Below are 18,250 nucleotides of genomic sequence, written 5' to 3'. Positions count from 1 at the left end.
TGTGGCTCGACGTCACTCCATAGACTTAAGTCTGCGTGCGTGTTTCATCTTAGACACAAAGGTCAGTGAACACAGAGGGCCCTTGTTGAGTTTGGCCTCCTGGAATATCAGATAGCACATTACATTTACCCACGACATCCTCCTCAGTGGTGTAAGTTAGATTCAGACAGAGTGAGCCAATGTGGAAGTCAGCTTTCTGGATTTGGACTGCTTCAGTACTTGCATTCATAAAAGCTAAGCTAAGTTTAAAGTGAACATGAGGCGTGTGTGCAAATCCTCTAGGACCTCTGCTCTGTTTTCTCTGCCTTAAAAAAAAGGGATTGAAGTACTTTCATAAGTGGCCGTGACGCTGATGGCAAGACTTAATTTTCATCTGGAGCAGCAGAGGAAAAGCACACGGGGGTTTTACAGAAAGTATCCAGTTTCCTCTTCATCCAACAGCACTGTGCAGTAAAGGTCCACTGCCTAACGCAGTCACAGATTGGGATCTGTCCTTTTTGCATTAAGACCATCAGGGGGCTCGTGAAAGGGAGACGTGAGGCAAATCGAGCCATTTTTCTGCTCTTTGGAAAGAAAAATCAGAGTGTGCTGAAGGTCCCAGGAGTCTGGAGTCATGTGCTGAAGTGAATTTCAGGCAAAAGAACGTCCTGCTCCACTTGGGCCTTTGTGGGAGTCTGGGTTCATGGCTTCCATTAAAGTGTGTGTGTGTGTGTGTGTGTGTGTGTGTGTATGTGGTTCAGGTCTGTTGGAAAGGGAAGAGGAGGCCGTGCAGAGTGGACAGGAAAAGGGAGGGTTGGAACAATTATGTAAGCGTACAAAGATTGTTTGACCTGCTGAAGATGCAGGAAAAAGGTGTATCCCCCTCTGCCAGTACATCCAGTGCTTCACACTCTGGAAACACAACACCCTCTGCAGCGGTCTCTAGTTTACTCTACTCAAAACATACTTGCACGCAGCTCCATTGTACAACTGTGATTTTTAACACAGAGAAACTGTTGCTGCACGTTTCTTGGAGAAAGATTCAACCGTGTAATTATCACCCTGCCAATCTACATCTGTTTTTTTTTACTTTCTCCATTGATTTGTTTTGACTTTTGTGATTGTGAAGCGATGATTGTGTAATGAAGTGATGACATCTCCGCTTTTGATATTCTAATTTTCGGTTGGTTTTTTAGATTTTAAGGAAGCAACATGTGACAGTAGAACGAATATGTCATACAACCAACTAGTTTTCGGACACACACTGTTGGCTAGAGCTGCAACGATTAGTCAAGTAATCGATCAGCAATAAAAGACAATCAGCACCTATTCTGATAATCAAATATGTCCAAGCTTCTACCTTTTTAGCTTCTCAAATGTTAAATTAATTAAATATATTTGGGTTTTAGACTGTTAATCCCTTTTTGCTGGGACACCCTATATTCCTATTTTGAGAAACACTGCCCTAGATGAGCAGCTTGACACCCCATCAAGCAAGCAGCAAGCATAACATATCATAGTCGTGTGGAATAGCACATCCCATAACGTCTTTAATGTTTGCATTTACATTGATATTTAGTCTACTGCAACCCCAGAATATCCAGTGTTTTCTGTGGGCCTAATTCTCTCTCCTATGATTTGAATAATCTGTCGAGACGCCCCTAAATTGAACCTCATATTTCTCATAGTTGTAGTCGGTAAGGTGTATTGATTAAAAACATACTATAGTGCTGAGTATTTATAGAAATGGAAAAAAGATGTCGGTAGATAAGCAGAAGCAGGAACCCCAACACGGCAACCTAAATACACATAACACTTTCTAATACACCTTTGTGTTCACCTCTAGACAACTCTACTCTTGGACATCTCTGCTCTGTCACGTTCCTGTATGTGTGTGTGTATGTGTGTTGAGCATCTGGCCCGCCTCCAGCCTCTTACAGCCCCTTTGTCACCCCCCTGGGGGCTAGTGGCACTGCCACTCGGATGCCAGGACCGCTTTTAAGAAGGGATTTGTAACACTCTGTGACTTACTCAGGGGGGTCAATGTGTCAGTAAACTACTACAGCACATTCTCAGTCTTTTGCCAGAACTCTGTTCTGTTTTTTTTCTGCAAAATGGGCATGTTTCCACTGCCTGCCCCCACTCCCCTTTTTGCTAAGATGCTGCTGCATCATGCAAAATTCATTCTTCTTTCATAGGGAGAGAGGATGAGCTGTGACTGCGCCGCTGGTGCTGTGAAGAAGGCTGATGCTGTTGCAGTCGTAGCCTTTCCTTCCACGTTCCCCACCGTCGGCTCTGTGATATTCAGGGTGACAGCGGTGCTTGGTTGTCACCGAGAAAGGCTACAAGCAGCACAGCAGGATGACCACGTGACACGGTGGCTCCTGAGCAACCTGTCAGTGTGTATATGCACATCTGTGTGTGTGTGTGTGACGGCATGTTTGTACAGTGAGTCGGTTTGTATATGTTAAGTCGAGAGAGATGGAGATGGAGACGCGCAGCGGTGGCACAGATTCAAAGAGAGACTGATAGGGGAGCTGCATTCGGATTCTCAAAGTAGGTTAGTGGTGCAAGCCTCAGCCCAGCTGTGTATACCTCGTGCCTCTCGACTTCCACTATTTCACTTGTGGAGGCGTGTGTGTGTGTGTGTGTGAGAATGTGCATCTCTTTATATGGTGTGCACACAGAGGATTAGTGTGAGCTGCGAGCCCTTGGCGAGCGTAGACAAATGGAGGAGATCAAGTGGGGAGGGATATGGATGACAGTTAGTGGATTATAGGTCAGAGGCTCAGGCCGCTCGCTGTCACTTCCCTACTGGAGTGAAACACGCACACACACACACACACACACACACACACACACACACACACACACATGCAGTGTATATAAACAGGATTCAATCATGACACAAAGGTAGCCCTGAAAAAAAAGGGATATACCCTCCCTTGTGTTTTCTATTCCTGACGCTGGAACCCTGTGTCATGTGATTTATAGTTTGGTTTGTCACCAGGATTTTCTCCTCCACTCTCCTCATTATTCTCAGGCTTGTTTCCTCTGCCCTGACCCTTGAATTGTTAAGATACTGTACTGTAGGATGGCTATTGTTGCTGCAATGAAGACTGTGAAATAAAAAATGAATGGCCTCAACCGGGCAGGTCAGGGCGACAGGCTCAAGAATAGCCCACAAGGGCATCAATAACACACACACACACTTCCTCCTGCTGTAAACACACACAGACACACACTTTCTCTCCTCGTCCACATTCTCATAACTCATCATGCATCAATGTCACTGCTCCCACGGATGATGATTGGGAGTGATTGATAAGCTGGTGTGGCTTTGAGTAGGTCACGACCAGTGCGACACGCTCACACAAAGTGGCCCGAGGGTATCTCACAGGGCGAGTGATTTACAGTGGCTCTCAGGCACAGGTTCCTTCACACATGTATTTAATCTCTTTGTTGACCTCTGTCATGCTGGATTTCCATCACATGCACTACAGCTAACCTTGAAAAAAAAAAGAAAGCATTCCTTTCCGTTGAGCTCTTGATAATATAATGTGTCCAGAGGAACATGATGCAAATGCGGCACAATCAGTCTCCTCATGAATGGACTAAACCGAAGCAATAATTGTAATTATTGTTCTTCCCACGGGGAAATGTCACCGAGTGATATTGAAAACATCAGCAGCTCTCCATCGCTGAACCTCCCAGGAGATCTGTGCCCGTCATACATGCCTGCGGGCTGTCAGGAGGCCATACATGTGCTTACCTCCAGCACGTTGCACTCCCCGCTGGACTCTTAAAGGAAGAGGAAACCAATCAGCTAGTTTTCAGTTCGATGAGACGAGTTGATTTTCAAATGTGTGACACAGAAAACAATATGATTTATGTTACTGTATGTAAAGAAGAAGTTCTGGCCAGCCCCGTCAGATCTCTTTCACGTCAAATATTCCTTCCCTGTTCTCCCAGTATTATTCCTATTAGCCGCAGGCTGTAAACGTAGGGGATTATATGAAGCTTTCGTGTTGTAATTTCTAATGTAATAATTATTAGGGCTCATAGACCTCCTGGCAAGACAGCATGCAGTAACAAGAAAGTTTTTAAATGCTTACTCATCTTCCACGCACTGATCATGAAGCGATCTTCTGCTGAAAACGTATTAATTAAGCAGTATTTCCTATCTACTTCAGGCTATCTCAGACATTTCCTTAAGGGAAAGTTCTCTTTGTAGTAAAAACCTTGCAAGTTACAGTCTGCAGAAACAGAGCAGCATCATCAGTCATTTAGAGATTCGTTTCTAGCCACCTGGCGAATGTGCAGTCCAACATTCCCTCTGTTTTAGCTCAGTTTTTGGGCCTTGTACACATTAATACAGATATTTTTCTAAGTGGATATTTTCCAAAATATCTCCGTACACACAAGAACGCAAAAACAGGTAACAGGTGGACAGGTAAAAAATTAGTTGAAATTCGAGGGCAGCTGCAACTTCTGGTGTTAATTCTCTGTAACTTCATCAACACGAGCGACCCCTTTCACACTGTCACATTGTTCAAATTGTCATCTGAGACGTTATTATTCTAAAACATATTGACTTCTGCCACTTCAGGGGGTTGTTATTTCGTGGGTGAAAAACACGGCCGATTTTTGGCCCATGTCAAATTGATCTCGAGCAAGTTAAAGCAAATTCTAAAATAATTGGATATTGACTAAGCATTGATGCAGTGTCATTCATATTTCCATGAAAAAGGTTCATCAACTCTCAGCTGGTCTGCATCGACCACATCTCCATAAGATTAAACTACTAATTTCCAACAGCAAATAAGCTTTTAAAGAACCATTAATTACTTTTTTTTAACGTAATGGGAAAATGTTTGATATCTGAAGAAGCCACAAAATATTACAAGACATTATAAGAGAGAGACAGAGCTCTTAAGGCATTTTGACTGAAATGAGATGGTGGTTGTATGACACATACTATCCTGCCAATCGCCCAAACAGGAAAGATATCAGCCAATCACGCTGTGGCATTGACATGAGCGCACAGATGAGAGGCAGACAGACTTCTGATAAGCATCGAAAAGGACGATATCACACTAATACACAGGATTACCAAGAAACGTGAGGTTATTCAAACATTAGACATTAAACTCACATTTGTTTAAGTGCTGTAGGATGAGCTGATGGCAAAAAAAAAAGTCAAAAGTGACACGACACAGGGCATATTTAAACAAAACAGTCACTCCCACAAGCCTTAACCAGAGTGATTTGGGATGCAGGGCATGAAGCCCGACGTTTAATTTCTAGTCGTATGCTTTCTACCCCCACCGTCCCCCTTGAACACTTCCCTGCAACATTGCATTTTTAGGAGACAAGGTTGAATGAATTTTACTATCAATGCCACAAGGGCTCCGCTAACAAGGTCAACCCAGATGTTTTTTTTTATCTGACTTTCATCTCCCTCTGTGGGAAAAACAAGACTCTGCTCCTCTGTGGCGATGATGCAAAGAAGGGAACTTTACTACGAGTGCTAAACTTGTGAGATTTAAGATAAGAGGCTAAATAAAGGGCTCCTGTGTGCAGAGGCTCATAATCTGGAAAACCCCTTTACACAGAACCTGGGAAAGAGTAATGGTCTGACCTGAACCACCCACATATTTTGTGTAATAAAGGAATCCTGGCTCAGGTTTTTAACTCTGTTATGAACTCTCTCCTCCTCCTCGTCCGCCTCCTCTCCTTCCTGCAGTTTTGGAATAACAAAAGCAGAAGTGGAGTCCTACTTGGCTCTCGGATCGTCTCGTCATCCTTCTCTCTCCCTCTCTCTGTCTATCTCTGCTGTGCAGATTTAAGGCCTTAACCCAATATAAACAGCCTGTGCTGCTGCATCCTCTTCAGCAAGTTGTCTCTCTGTCATGTGCAAGCTCCGTTTGGCTGCTCAGGGCCTCCATACCAGACTGAAGGCCGATGAGACACTACAGCTATTTCCTGTTTGAGGCTCCTTACAGAGGCCCTGCTAAGAGTCTCTCGAATGTCCTAACCTCACAGTTTAGTAGCCTGGTTGTTTGCAACAGGAATACAATAGTGTTGTAAACTGCCTTATCGAGTGATCAGGCTGTCCTGTGAGCAGTCGTGCATGCCGGTAGTGAAAGATGACAAGTGAGCATGACTGACAACAGATCTGACTTCACACCCAGTGAACAGAAAAGTCTGCAAGGCTTAGTTTGGCCTCCTCAGAAGGTGTAGTGCTGTGTAACAGCTGAATAAATGGTCAATTAGGAAAGATCTTGTCTAGACCGAGGTTGAGATTACAAAGAGCGTTACGTTCAACAAGACTGAGAGACAAAACAAATTGGTGTTATGGTTTAATCCCAAACATACCTTGACTATAAATTTCTTTGCTTTCTCTTTGGGAAAAAAGCAAGTCTGAGCAAGATGTAGACTGGATGATATGACAAGAATAGGTCTCAGCTTCGGCAGTCGACAGATGGTAGACGGACAGATGGCCTGATCGCTTATCGGTTGCAAAACTGTAAATCGGTTTCAGTAAAAAATATGTATTCAGTTAAATTAATCCTGTACTTTGCGGTGGAGGAAATGACGCTAGAGGTAAGATCAACGGTCCTAATGAAAGAGACTCTGTGCTCGCAGTCATGCTCCTAATTGAGCAAAGATAAAGAACAAGGGATTCTGCTGCCAGAACCACTCAACTAATTTGTCTGAGGATTGTGACATATGATGGCCCGAAAAAAAAACCAATCAGAGGCTGTTTCTCAAATCCAAAGGGAAGAGGAAGCGTTTCCGTCAGAGTGAAATTTGGCAAACAGTACTTGTTCATGAATAAGTGACTGAGACTAGTGGGTTCTTTGAAGAGACTGTCTCACTTCAAGGGATTGTGTTATAGGGTCTTTGAGGCTTTGAAGAATCAAACAGCCATGTTGTGTTTGATGTAACCTCTGATTTTTGGTTGTAATCTAATTTTCATAAAGGGAATGTTGTGGATGTCTCTTCTGAGATGAGAGCTAACAACAAGTGACTGCTGCAGACTTCTTAAACACTCAGTAATTCAGAAAGGCCTAAAAACAGTGGAAAAAGACCTTGTTTTTTGCATTTGACAGGACTTTTCTAGGACACTGTGTGACAGAAGTTCACAATATGGGTTACTTCAATAAAAACATGAAACTCAGGTGTCTTATATCAGATATTTTATAAGTATTGAATCCAAGGACATCAGAGTGGTTTTCACATCAGAGAGCTGAAAGATTTGGCAGCGTTTGTCCTCCCAAGAGACACGTGGGCAGATGTTCTCTTTATTTCTCCAGATGATGGTGAAACTTTCCAACCTCTTTAGTTTTTAGCCATGCCAGGTTGTCTCCAACACTTTGGTCCAAATTATTGGACAGATCACCAAGAAATTTGGTACAGAGAGTGAAGCCTACTGACTGTGGTTCATTTACCCCACACAGGCACAGATTAATGCTCGCACCCGGGGCCCAACTCCAGATCTTAGCCAGTGCCTTTGCTCAAGGGTACTGACTGGAGACTCAACGTAGTTGTGCAAGTTTTTATGGCGGGGGAAACCGTGGTACCTGGAGAAAACCAACGCAAGGATGGGGAGAACATGCAAACTCTGACTGGCTAAATTTTGTACAGACATGGTTGTCGACACTTGTGGAACTTTGTCCACCTATCACAACCACGTTTACTTAACAGTGGAGCAAAAGACCTCAGCTGACCGCTAGAAAGTAGAATGCCAAAATGCTGAAGATTGAGATGGTCCTGTTTAAAGATTTTCATCTGGGAGGGAATTGAAACGTGCTGCTGCTTGGTTTGTCATGAAATCCCATTGTGGGCCTTTGTTTTACTGACAAAATAAAGACGTAAATCATCTTTTTTTTTTTTTTATGTGTTTGTGAAATCAATATTATTAAAACCAGCATGAGACAAATGGGAAACCAGCCCAAATCTTTTCAGTCTTTATCTATGTGAAGGAACAAGTTCTTGGAAGAGAGGGACCTTAAAGGATGAGAAGACTTTGGCAGATCTGTGTTCCTTTGGCACGCCATCTTAAACTTGGCATATGCAGTTTGATGTACTAGCGGACATCCTGAGTCGTTACTTAAAAAGATGTTGAAACCTCAAAATGGAGGGTTTTTTTTGGGTAAGAGTGACTCTAAAGGCACTATGAGGCACTGTCTCATTAAAGTTGTAGCTGATGCTCTTCAGGTGAATGGACTGTATTTAAAACAAGTGCACTCTACATATGACATGAAGGCCAAAACCCCTTCATTGCCATAATAAATATCCAGGAGCTTTTATGAGGTGAAGATGGACCTTTTGGCAGTTCGACTTCTGTATTAGGAGTGCAGATGTTAGAGTTGAGTGTTCTTCAGGTGAAATGTGGAAAGGAGCTCCAAAGAGAAAGAGAAAGAGCCGAAGTGAAAGAGAACAGAAATGGACATAAAAGAAGAGATGAGTCGCGTAGAGAGCAGGTTGGACCAGACTGGGCAGTTGCAGTAGGAGGAATGTGGGCGATTTCCATACCACTACTGTCATCTGTCAAGAGGCAGGAGCTGTCAAAGTGGATGTCAGTGTGTGTGTGTTTGAGCTTTGTGTGTCTCTGCATGCTTGAGCGCTGTAAGTAGGAGTAACGCCGAGGGGGAAAACAATTACTACACACCTACCAGCCACAATTGCAGCCTGCATTAGTGTGAACCAAGCTACTAAAAGCTAAGAGCTTTGACGCTCTCACAGCGGTACCGACCATCATAAGGAGACAGACACTTCCGCTGATGGCATGTCAGTCATCATGGAAACCGGGGAAAGGAAGAGGCGACGCGGTATGTATTTTGTTCAGGATTTGTTTTGTGAAAGGTTTCTGTGAAGTGCACGTTCCCAGCCAATGTGAGGATTTGTTTTGTCAGTGTTTGGCCGACTCTGACACACTTACCTGGCTCTCTTGCATCACTCTTAATTCAGCCGGGTTGCACATATTTGCAGCATTCTCGCCAGAATGCAGTGTTGGCTGTGTTGTGAACTTGTGTAAGTGCTCCCTAATTAGCTTGCGGTGGGAACGGCCTCTGTCCTCCTCGTGTTTACCGGGTTGCTATTGTTACGGGAAGACCAGCCCAGCAGTCCTAATCACAGCAGACATCCCCTCCATTGTTCCGATGCAAGCCTGGTGAATATCAGGAAGTGTTTCTCTGGCTCTGTTTGCTGGTGGTTTTCTGTCATCATTTCAGTCAGGGTCGTCACAGGTTCTGTTGAGTGAAGTTTTTAGGCAGGAGACGAGCACAATGAGTGTCTCCGTAGTAGCTCATCACCTACAGATCCTCCACGGTTAACAATGAAGGCGACAGGCATAGCACAATCTTTTAGATTCATTCATTTAGATTCAGTGATGTTTATTACACTGCATTTCTTTATTGGATCAGTATTCTATTATTCTGTTATAAGACTCGAAAGGATTGATGTTTTAGTGTTTACCTTTGTTCGTCTTAGACTTCAAGAGTGTAGCTCATAAGCTGGTTACACAATGTACAAATTAAGCCGGATTCTAAAGCTAAATAAGAATCGTGCCACCACATTGTCTGTAGTTTGATGTTAAAGCTACAACAAATAGTAAACTTGGTTTTAATGCCGACCACCCCACCAAACATCAGAGCAGCTTCTGTCATTACGCTGTGAGACTCCTGAATTCTCCAGCACAAAAAAACTGTTTTGATTTCATGACTCATCCAGACCGGATAAGTCAAGATCCGACCCAGTGACAGGCATTAAGAATAACTTAATTATCTAAACAGAAAAAGGCTATGTTCTTGCTAATCTTCTTATATGCTGATGTAGGTCATATATAGGTCTTCACAACCACAATCTTGCTTTTGGACAGAAAAGTGATTTGACAACATTGCTTTCCCAATTTTCTTCATCAGTTTAGCAACCTGCAGACACACAAAGGCCTTGTTTTAACGTTATTGGAGTAGTATTTTACATATTGTGGCTACTACAGTGTTGCCTGAGATATAAAAAAAAGCGAGCATAGCTGCAAAACTGCAAGACCATATTTCCCAGCCATCTGCATGTCCATATTCTTCTTTATCCTCACTTTCAGCTCAAAGTAGAATCATACAAACTAATGTTGCCTTTATTTTTCTGTCAACAATTTTAAGAATTGGGCTTCTCGTTTGAATCAAACCTTATTGAAACAGTTAAAAGACAAAACAGACTGTGGGTTATGCATTTACTTTGAGTGTGAGCACCCACGGTAGAGAGAGATAGAAGCTGTGGCAAAAGGCTGATTAAAATGTGTTGTGCAACTTAATGCATCATACAAGATTTGTAAAATGTACAAATGTATGTGTCAGCCCAGCTACAAATGCAATAATTGGGCGGCTGACTCTTAATATTATCACATCCGAGTGTCCTTGAATGCATCACAAGGGAGACCTTTCAACTGAAATTACATGCAACAGTGAGAACTTGATCAAAAGCATAACGATGACTAAACATCGACCCTGATCGATTACATACATCCATGACTCCAAATGGACTGTTCAGCAAGCATCACCCAATAGGACAAGGCTATCGGTATGCAGAACCATCCTCTCCACTGCCCTTAGAGCCAAGGATATTGGAAAGGCATGACTGTCAAAGGCGTTTAGTCAGTTGACTTTGCAATCTGCCAATAAAGGCGCGTCGGTCACGTGAATCAGATCCCAATCACCCCAGTATCTCCGGGAGGGAACTGTCTCAGAATGAAGGTCTTCCTGCCTGAACCGTGGACTGGAATGAGGATCAGGGCAGTAATGTATTATTCAAGACCCTGAGTAGTTTTCATCAGCTGATTGGAGCCTAAAGCTTCATGCACAGATCCGGCAGCAGAGTATCTTATGGGTAAGGACTGCCACTCACACAGTAACCAAGACAGAGATCACTGACTCCAACAAACAGCATCTTTGAGATTATAAAAGTGCACATCATGAGTAGACTCGAAACAGTTATCAGTGACTCATTGATTAATTAGCACATGATCTCTGCTTTCCTGTTTATGACCTCTGACTTTCTGGAGCAGGGCAAGTTCATGAGTTATAATAGTGTCACGAGGTTTAACCACTAATGATTGGCAATTATGTGCCAACTGTTCCCAGAAGCGACCGAGTCAGTTTTACTTTGCTACATTTTAATGTTATAATACTTACTAAGATTTCAGTCCTGGTTGATCACCAACTGTGTCTGACGACCACATGTTCCAGAGAACAGAGGAAAGAGGAAAAATAATTAAAGAAAGTCAGTAATTTCCATTTTTGGCACAATGAAAGGAGTTGTATACCTTCATGACCTGGTGGAGGTTTGAGTTTGTACAAAACTTCTTGTATCATGTTTTGTCGACGCATCAGCACTGACCTCAGCAACAAAATACATTTCCATGGTGGCTGTTTCTCAATAAAAGCCACCATGTAGTTCACCAGTGGAAAGCTTTTAAAAATACAGCAGCGTTAGCAGTAACAGATACAGCCGTGATCAGGCTGTAGAAAGCTTCAACCAATATGATAAAAGTAGGAACAGTATCACTGAAGCCGATGCATGCATCAGTTCATGTGAAGGCAGTTTGTATCCAGTGCAGGACTCCGCCAACATTCATTATTACATACACATACTCAGTGTCCTTTTCAATTCCATCTTTCTCTCTTTGGTGATAAACTCTCAGCATACACTCGGTCAATGAAACCGTTTCCGTGCTTCCTTTGCGGCACACTGATCGTACTTAAACGCAGTCGGTGACATGATTGACCTTTACCCATAACCCCCGGAGGTGGTGTTGACCCCTGTGGTTACGGTTGACCTGAGGAAGAGAGCTAAAAGTGGTTGTGAGATTGGAAAGGGGACGGTTCTAACTCAATGACCTTAGTTTTTGAAAAAGTCTGGACGGACCACGTTTCTGTCTGAGAAAACTCGAGCACAGTGGCAATCACTCATCCGTGCATGCTTGAAGACCAATGGGAGGAAAAGGCTAAGCATGCAAGTTTGAACCATTATGATGATGTATTGATTGTTACTGGAATAGCAGCTCCCTAAGTCATAATATGAAAAGGCTGAGTGGTGTTGCATTGGTAATCTATGTGGCTGTGCCCAGGGTTAAGCATGGAGCATTTGTATATAACCTAATATGGATTTTATTTCAGGAGGGCTGCGCTCTATGGGAATACACACACGTAAAGACACACTCAAAGATTCCTAGACTTTCATGCATAATGCATCAGATACCCAGTCTCGGCTGTACAGTAGTAGTTGTCCTCGCAATGATATCAAATTTCTCTGCGTTTTCCACATGCAACAAAACACACACAGCGGGGGAATTGTTACCCAAAACAGATTCTCTGTCCTCAGACAATCTGTGCCATTCTCCAGTCCAGGCGAGCTCTTTCAGCCAGAGTAGGAGGGATGGAGGACTTTTTTGCGCATTTCAGACGTAGGTTGCCTGCAGGGTCTCTTTGCTCCACAATTACTGCTTTATGAGGCTGCTTAACTGAAGCCAAGGAAAGAGAGCAACGGAGCAGAGAGTGTGAAGATGTCTGGTGCGCTGGTATCTGTTCCTACATCACTCTTGAGTCTTTCCATTTCTTTGCTGTTTGGCATTGACAGCAGCCTTTTGTGTCTTTGTTTCTCTCACATGCAGACGTTTTCCTCTTTCCAACTTTTTTCTCTTTTTGTTTCTTTAACTTGACTCGTGTTGCACTGACAAGTGGAAACCAGCAGAAGTGAAGGTGCTAAGTTTCCCAGAAAATCCCAAATACATCATGATTTATCACAGGAGCATGTGTTTTTCTGTTGCGGCAAACTTTTTATTTGTTATTTGTTGACAAAACAATCTCATCTCAAGGTCCATGTAGCAGCTGTTCTGGGGCTTTCAATCACATCACACCATCTTCCTCGGCAGGTGGAGGTGGGGTTGCCCAGTTGTCAAGGAAACAAAGGAGTAGAGATAAAAAAAAGTCCTTAAATACCACAATTAAGTTAAAGTCTTGTTGTTTTGTTTCTTGTTGTTTGTTTGCTTCTGTTAAGGTTAAGAACTTTCAGTCTTAACTTTTAAAGTAATATTTCTGGAAGTATTTCTTCACGCAAACGAATTGATTGATACCAAACTCATGTCTGTACGGTATATGTAGCCATCAACAGTAGGCAGTTTGCTTAGATTAACACAAAGACTGGAAACAAGGGGAAACAGCTAGCCTTGCTCTGTCCAAAGGTAGCAAAATCTGCCTACCAGCACCTCTAAATGAAGTTTCTTGATGGATAGATACCGTTAGCTTTGTTGCTAAAGTAACCGCTAAGCTAACTGCTGCTAAATGTAGCTGCTGTTAGCTGGGTTGCCGTGCAGCTAAGGGTCCTATTTGCTGACTCGGCCCCGGGGTGCCAGGATACAAATCCAGCAAGAAGACCACCTTGGTACTGTATTCCCTTCCTAGCTGCTCCATAGCCTTTCGCTACATTTGAAGTGTTCAATTTGTGCTGCTCTGGCTGAATACATGTCTGATTAAGTCTTTCAGGTGACTTTGTATGTCATCATACAAAGTCAAACTCTAAGATTTGCTGTGCATTTTATCTGAACATGCAGTAAGGAGAATTAAAAAAAAAAAAAATAGAAAGAAAAGCAGATTCATCCGCCCACGCGGTCCCAAAAACCTCTCTCTCACCCCTTTTTCCCCACTTGGCATAATTTCCCAAAAATGAACCTGACAAGTCTGTATATGACATTATAACAACTGCAGTCTTACAGTGTGCAATAAATACAGGATTTAATTAAATCACCAGCAACTGCTTTAATGCCATTAAGAGCATTTTCTCATTGCAGTCAAGCCAGTGAAAGAACTTATTTTTGACATCTTGACAAATTAGGGGTGAGTCATCGTTCAGACATGGTATTTATACCCCATTACCATCCAACCCACTCTGCACCTTATTACGTTTCATATATCTTTTATAAAATTATTTCAGCACTCCACTCTGTTTCTCTCTGCTCTCACTTTCTTCTGCATTTTCGTCTCGTTGAAGTTGGTAGATGCTGTGTGAGCGCGATGATCACACTGTTAAAAAAGCCATCTACACCCATCTGGATCCCTGCACTCTTCACTGGCTGCTCGCCTGTGATAACCCATTTCGAAGCCCTCAGAACAGAGTCACCTAATGGTCCATGCCGCTTCTGTCACTTTGTCTTACAGATCAAGACGGAGGAGAGGGAAGGATTTAAACAATGTGTGAGAGAGAGATTCAGTAGATAGATAAAGAGGAGAGGAAATAACTTTACTTTTCTTTTTCCATTATTTACAGTCGGAGGGGAAACAACGGGGGAAAAAAACGTATGAATTGTAAAGCTGCTTAGCGGTATGATTCAGTTGGGGGATTTGAATCTGCTCTCACCCCCACTTCAAGCACTGGGATGGAGGCGGACAAAGAGAGAGATAGAGGGGGAGTGTGTGCATGTATATGTGTGTGTATGTGTGTGTGTGTGAGAGAGAGAGAAACAGCGTAGGAGAAGCACAATCTGGTATAGCTCCATGTGAAAATGACCTACTTCCTGTCAGCCCACTCTCAAATGGATTGCTGTTTTCTGATGTGTGGAGGAGAGAGGGGGAGGTCCTCCGAGGGGTCTGGGGGGGAGAAGTTGACGTGGCACGGTTAAATGAAGGATAAGTAGCTGGCTCTGGGGGGACCCACAGTGTAGGATAAAATAAATGTTGTGTGTGTGAAGTTTAAATTCTGCATGCATGGCGGATATAATGTGTACTCACCTGTGTATGCAGTGTGTGTGTGCTCACGCTGTAAAACATGCGTGTTGCGTGATGTGCCGCTCTGCCTCTGCAGTGTTAATTACCCCAAATGAGGGCTCGACGAGAGTTGACGATCAGAAAGCCAATATTTGAGGGGGCAGGCCTCGCCAGATGCTCAGTGGTCCTTGTGTGTGTGTGTGTGTGTGTGTGTCAGATATACAGGATGTTATTTATGGAAGTGATCCGGTTTTCAACAGGGAAGTTTCTGTGGCTTTAATTTGGTTTGGAAGAAAATTCTCATGAGAAACTTCCTCCTCATGTGGCTTTTGTGTGATCTACTTCCAACACCTGCTCTATATTTAAACTGCACACACTGTATATACTTTAAATGTTATCAAAATATGCAATATAGGGTGGTGCGATATGCCGGAGCTGGAATCTAGATCAAGATAAAATGTGTCACAACATACTATTATAAATAAAGCAATGTGGTGTTGCAGAGATGCCCTGGCCAACAAATCATATTCTCCAGCCGTAAAGGGACAAAGACCCCGGCATAAATCATATCATTATTGTCTTGAGACAGTAAGAGACTGACTGGTGAACATAGAGGAGCATTTAGCAGCTTAAGAGTCAGATGTTTTTCTTTAGGAGTTGGTGGAGACCAAAACCGAGGTAAAAGAGAGAGAATACGCGTTATCCTTTATGCTGCCCCCAAGTGGTCTGTTATTGGAGGTCTGCAACTTCAGATGAAATTTCATTTTGTGCCTGCGCCTCATGTTTTCTGACAGCCCTTTGTTCTGAATAAATAATGTCCAACCATGAAAGGAACTGATGCCTTTGAGATAACATATGAGGGCTTTTTCAGTGCACAGAAATCTGTTTTTTAAATCCTGTCAGATCTGTGAGTTACACTTTTTGTTGTGAGAAACCAATAAAAACATTATTTAGAGCTATTGTTATCTTTAATAAGAGATACATTCCTGCTTGCTTCTTTTCAAAGACTTTCTACCGTTCCCAATCTGTCCCAGTAGAACCATTAGAGCATAAATCACACTGTGAAGATGCCAGTGATTTTATTTGATATAAAATGTGAGGACTAGAATATGTTCTGTGTTTCTCAAAGAAAGTTTTCCCAAATTTTCTTTAGTTTTTAGATCTTGGAACGTAGTGAGTTAACCTTTTCATAAACTTATCCGAGAGTGTATGAACTCCAACTGTGAGTATATTAATTTAGGTCACGAGTAATGTCTTTGGGATTGGATTCATTGAACAGGTATGCACTGTGAGGCCTAATCCCTGTGACTCTGACTGGCTGGTCGGAACATGAATTAATTTAATCCATCCTCATAACCCTGCCCCTCCCTCCCTGCCTCTCCCGCTCACACATGCTCTTTCATTTTCTCTACTCTCTGTATTTTACAGTACCTGAGGACCTGTCTCTGGAGGAAAGAGATGAGCTGTCGAACATACGGCGCAGGAAAAAAGAGCTTCTGGATGATATTGAAGTAAGTGACAGTCCAAGGATGATGTTTGTTATTTGTTCCATCAGCAGAAAGTCATCGTAAGTAGTTATATGATGCTGGAGAATGATTTTTTTACGTGTGATTTTCTGCATACAGTTGCTCGACCACCATCTAATAAATGCCCTATTAAGATTGTGTAATATTTATTTTAAACACATCACTCAGCCCTAACTATAAGGAGAGCTTACACAAATTCTAGTATCCAGAATAAGAGTCATTTTGCTGTTTTCTTCTCTGCAGCGGCTGAAGTTTGAGATCGCAGAGGTGATGACTGAGATCGAGCAGCTAACCTGTGTGGGGGAGAGGTGAGATCTGTTTTGTTTTTTTTTTGGACTAATTGATTGTTTTAGGGCTGCATCTAATGATATTTTTCATTATCAATTAATTTGCTGGTCATTTTCCTGATTAATCGATTAGTCATTTTGTGTGGAATATTCCCATCAAAATTTCCCAGAGTTCCCAAGATGATAGATGATATCCTGTGTAAAATGAGACAATAATGCTTGAAACTTTCCTCAAATGATTAATCAGTTATCAGAATAGTTGCAGATTACTTTTCTGTCCATCGCCTGATCACTTCTTTATGTTGCTTGTTTTGTCTCCCCTTACAGTCAAAGACTTAATTTATTGGTCCATTCTTGTATTTGATTGGTTGGAACCAGCAAATGTTTGCTTGACCTAGATGCTTAATCAATTATCTAAATTGCTGTTGATATATTTTCTGTCACTTGACAAGTTGTTTGAGGACTAGTTCATTCTTCCATTTGCCTCCTTTACTCTCCAAAGCCATTGAGCCATGTCGTTACATCTGCCGCGAGCCTCACACCTGTCATTTTGTCAGTGTGTGTGTGTGTGTCTGTGTGTGTGTGTGTTAATCCCCCGTTGTTTGAGGAGTGAAACGGGACGATCCCTCGACTAAACATTAACCAAACACTCCGCACTCAGAGGCTTTCATTTGATTGGTTGATGAGGTGGAGTGAGGCCTTGTGTCAGGCTGTTTGTGTGTGCGTGTGTGAGTATGTTTGTGTGTCTCAGGTGCAGCTTGCAAAGGGGCTATTTTGGGAACACAGGAAGCGTAGGGAGCATGCACAGACACACAAAGGTGGAAAATTCCCTGTGGGGCGCTTGCAAAATGTGTTTTGAGGACGAGTGACATTAAAACAGGAAGTGTTCTTCCAAATGGCTGCAGGACAGGTTGAGTTGAAGGGATACTAAATCACATGTCGCCATGTGTAGCATATTTCCAGTTTCTTCAGTTTAAACTCGCTGTGCAGTGAGCTGACAGAGGAGAGAATAAACAAAGTCACGTCACAGCCCATCACAAACTGACCTACTGAACAAACACAGCAGCCTGGGGACAACACCACACCATCAACTGTCACCTGATGGATGTTTGCTTTTATTGCAGCAAAACCACACAAAGAAACAAACAGATCGCCATGGGGAGGAAGAAGTTCAACATGGACCCTAAAAAGGTCAGCCCAGCCCTAAACTGATTGTCAGAATCACTAACATTGTTACACAATTTGATTAAGCCCCTTTTTTATACCCCCAAAAATAGGTAACTAAGTATCAGTGTCCTCTTTCTTTTTTTAAACAGGGGATCCAATTTCTTCTGGAGAACGATCTTCTCCAGAACACCCCAGAGGACATCGCACAGTTCCTCTACAAAGGCGAGGGGCTCAACAAAACAGTCATCGGGGACTACTTAGGGGAACGGTGAGCTCTCCAGTTCTCCTTCTGTTTTTCTTCCACCTTTCTTTCTCCTCTCCCCTCATCTCTCTGTCAGATCTCCACTGTGTAAGCTCAGATGAGGGCATAAAGCCCCAGGAAATTGGTAGTCTGGATTTATGGAGCAGAGCAGCAACGGGAAACCATGCCAGTAAAATAACTGAGCAGACATGTGGTTCTTATCGAAGGGAAATCAATGGGGATAGGACTGTCAAAACAACAGGGATTTGAGCCGACACAGTGGCTCTC

The 18,250-nt window shown here is 42.8% G+C and overlaps 1 protein-coding gene across 1 annotated transcript in view; it reads left to right on the top strand.

Annotated features, from left to right (window-relative positions):
• cyth3b (cytohesin 3b) overlaps positions 1-18,250 on the top strand; it is a 38,349-nt gene that overhangs the window by 6,769 nt on the left and 13,330 nt on the right. The window contains exons 2-5 of the mRNA XM_073495106.1: positions 16,170-16,252; positions 16,511-16,575; positions 17,679-17,745; positions 17,871-17,989. Of these exons, the coding sequence (XP_073351207.1) occupies positions 16,170-16,252; positions 16,511-16,575; positions 17,679-17,745; positions 17,871-17,989 (334 nt within the window). The remainder of the gene's footprint in view (positions 1-16,169; positions 16,253-16,510; positions 16,576-17,678; positions 17,746-17,870; positions 17,990-18,250) is intronic.

The sequence above is a fragment of the Pagrus major genome, chromosome 23 (assembly GCF_040436345.1).
Source record: "Pagrus major chromosome 23, Pma_NU_1.0".
Taxonomy (NCBI): domain Eukaryota; kingdom Metazoa; phylum Chordata; class Actinopteri; order Spariformes; family Sparidae; genus Pagrus; species Pagrus major.
This window is presented reverse-complemented; position numbering and strand designations above follow the sequence as displayed.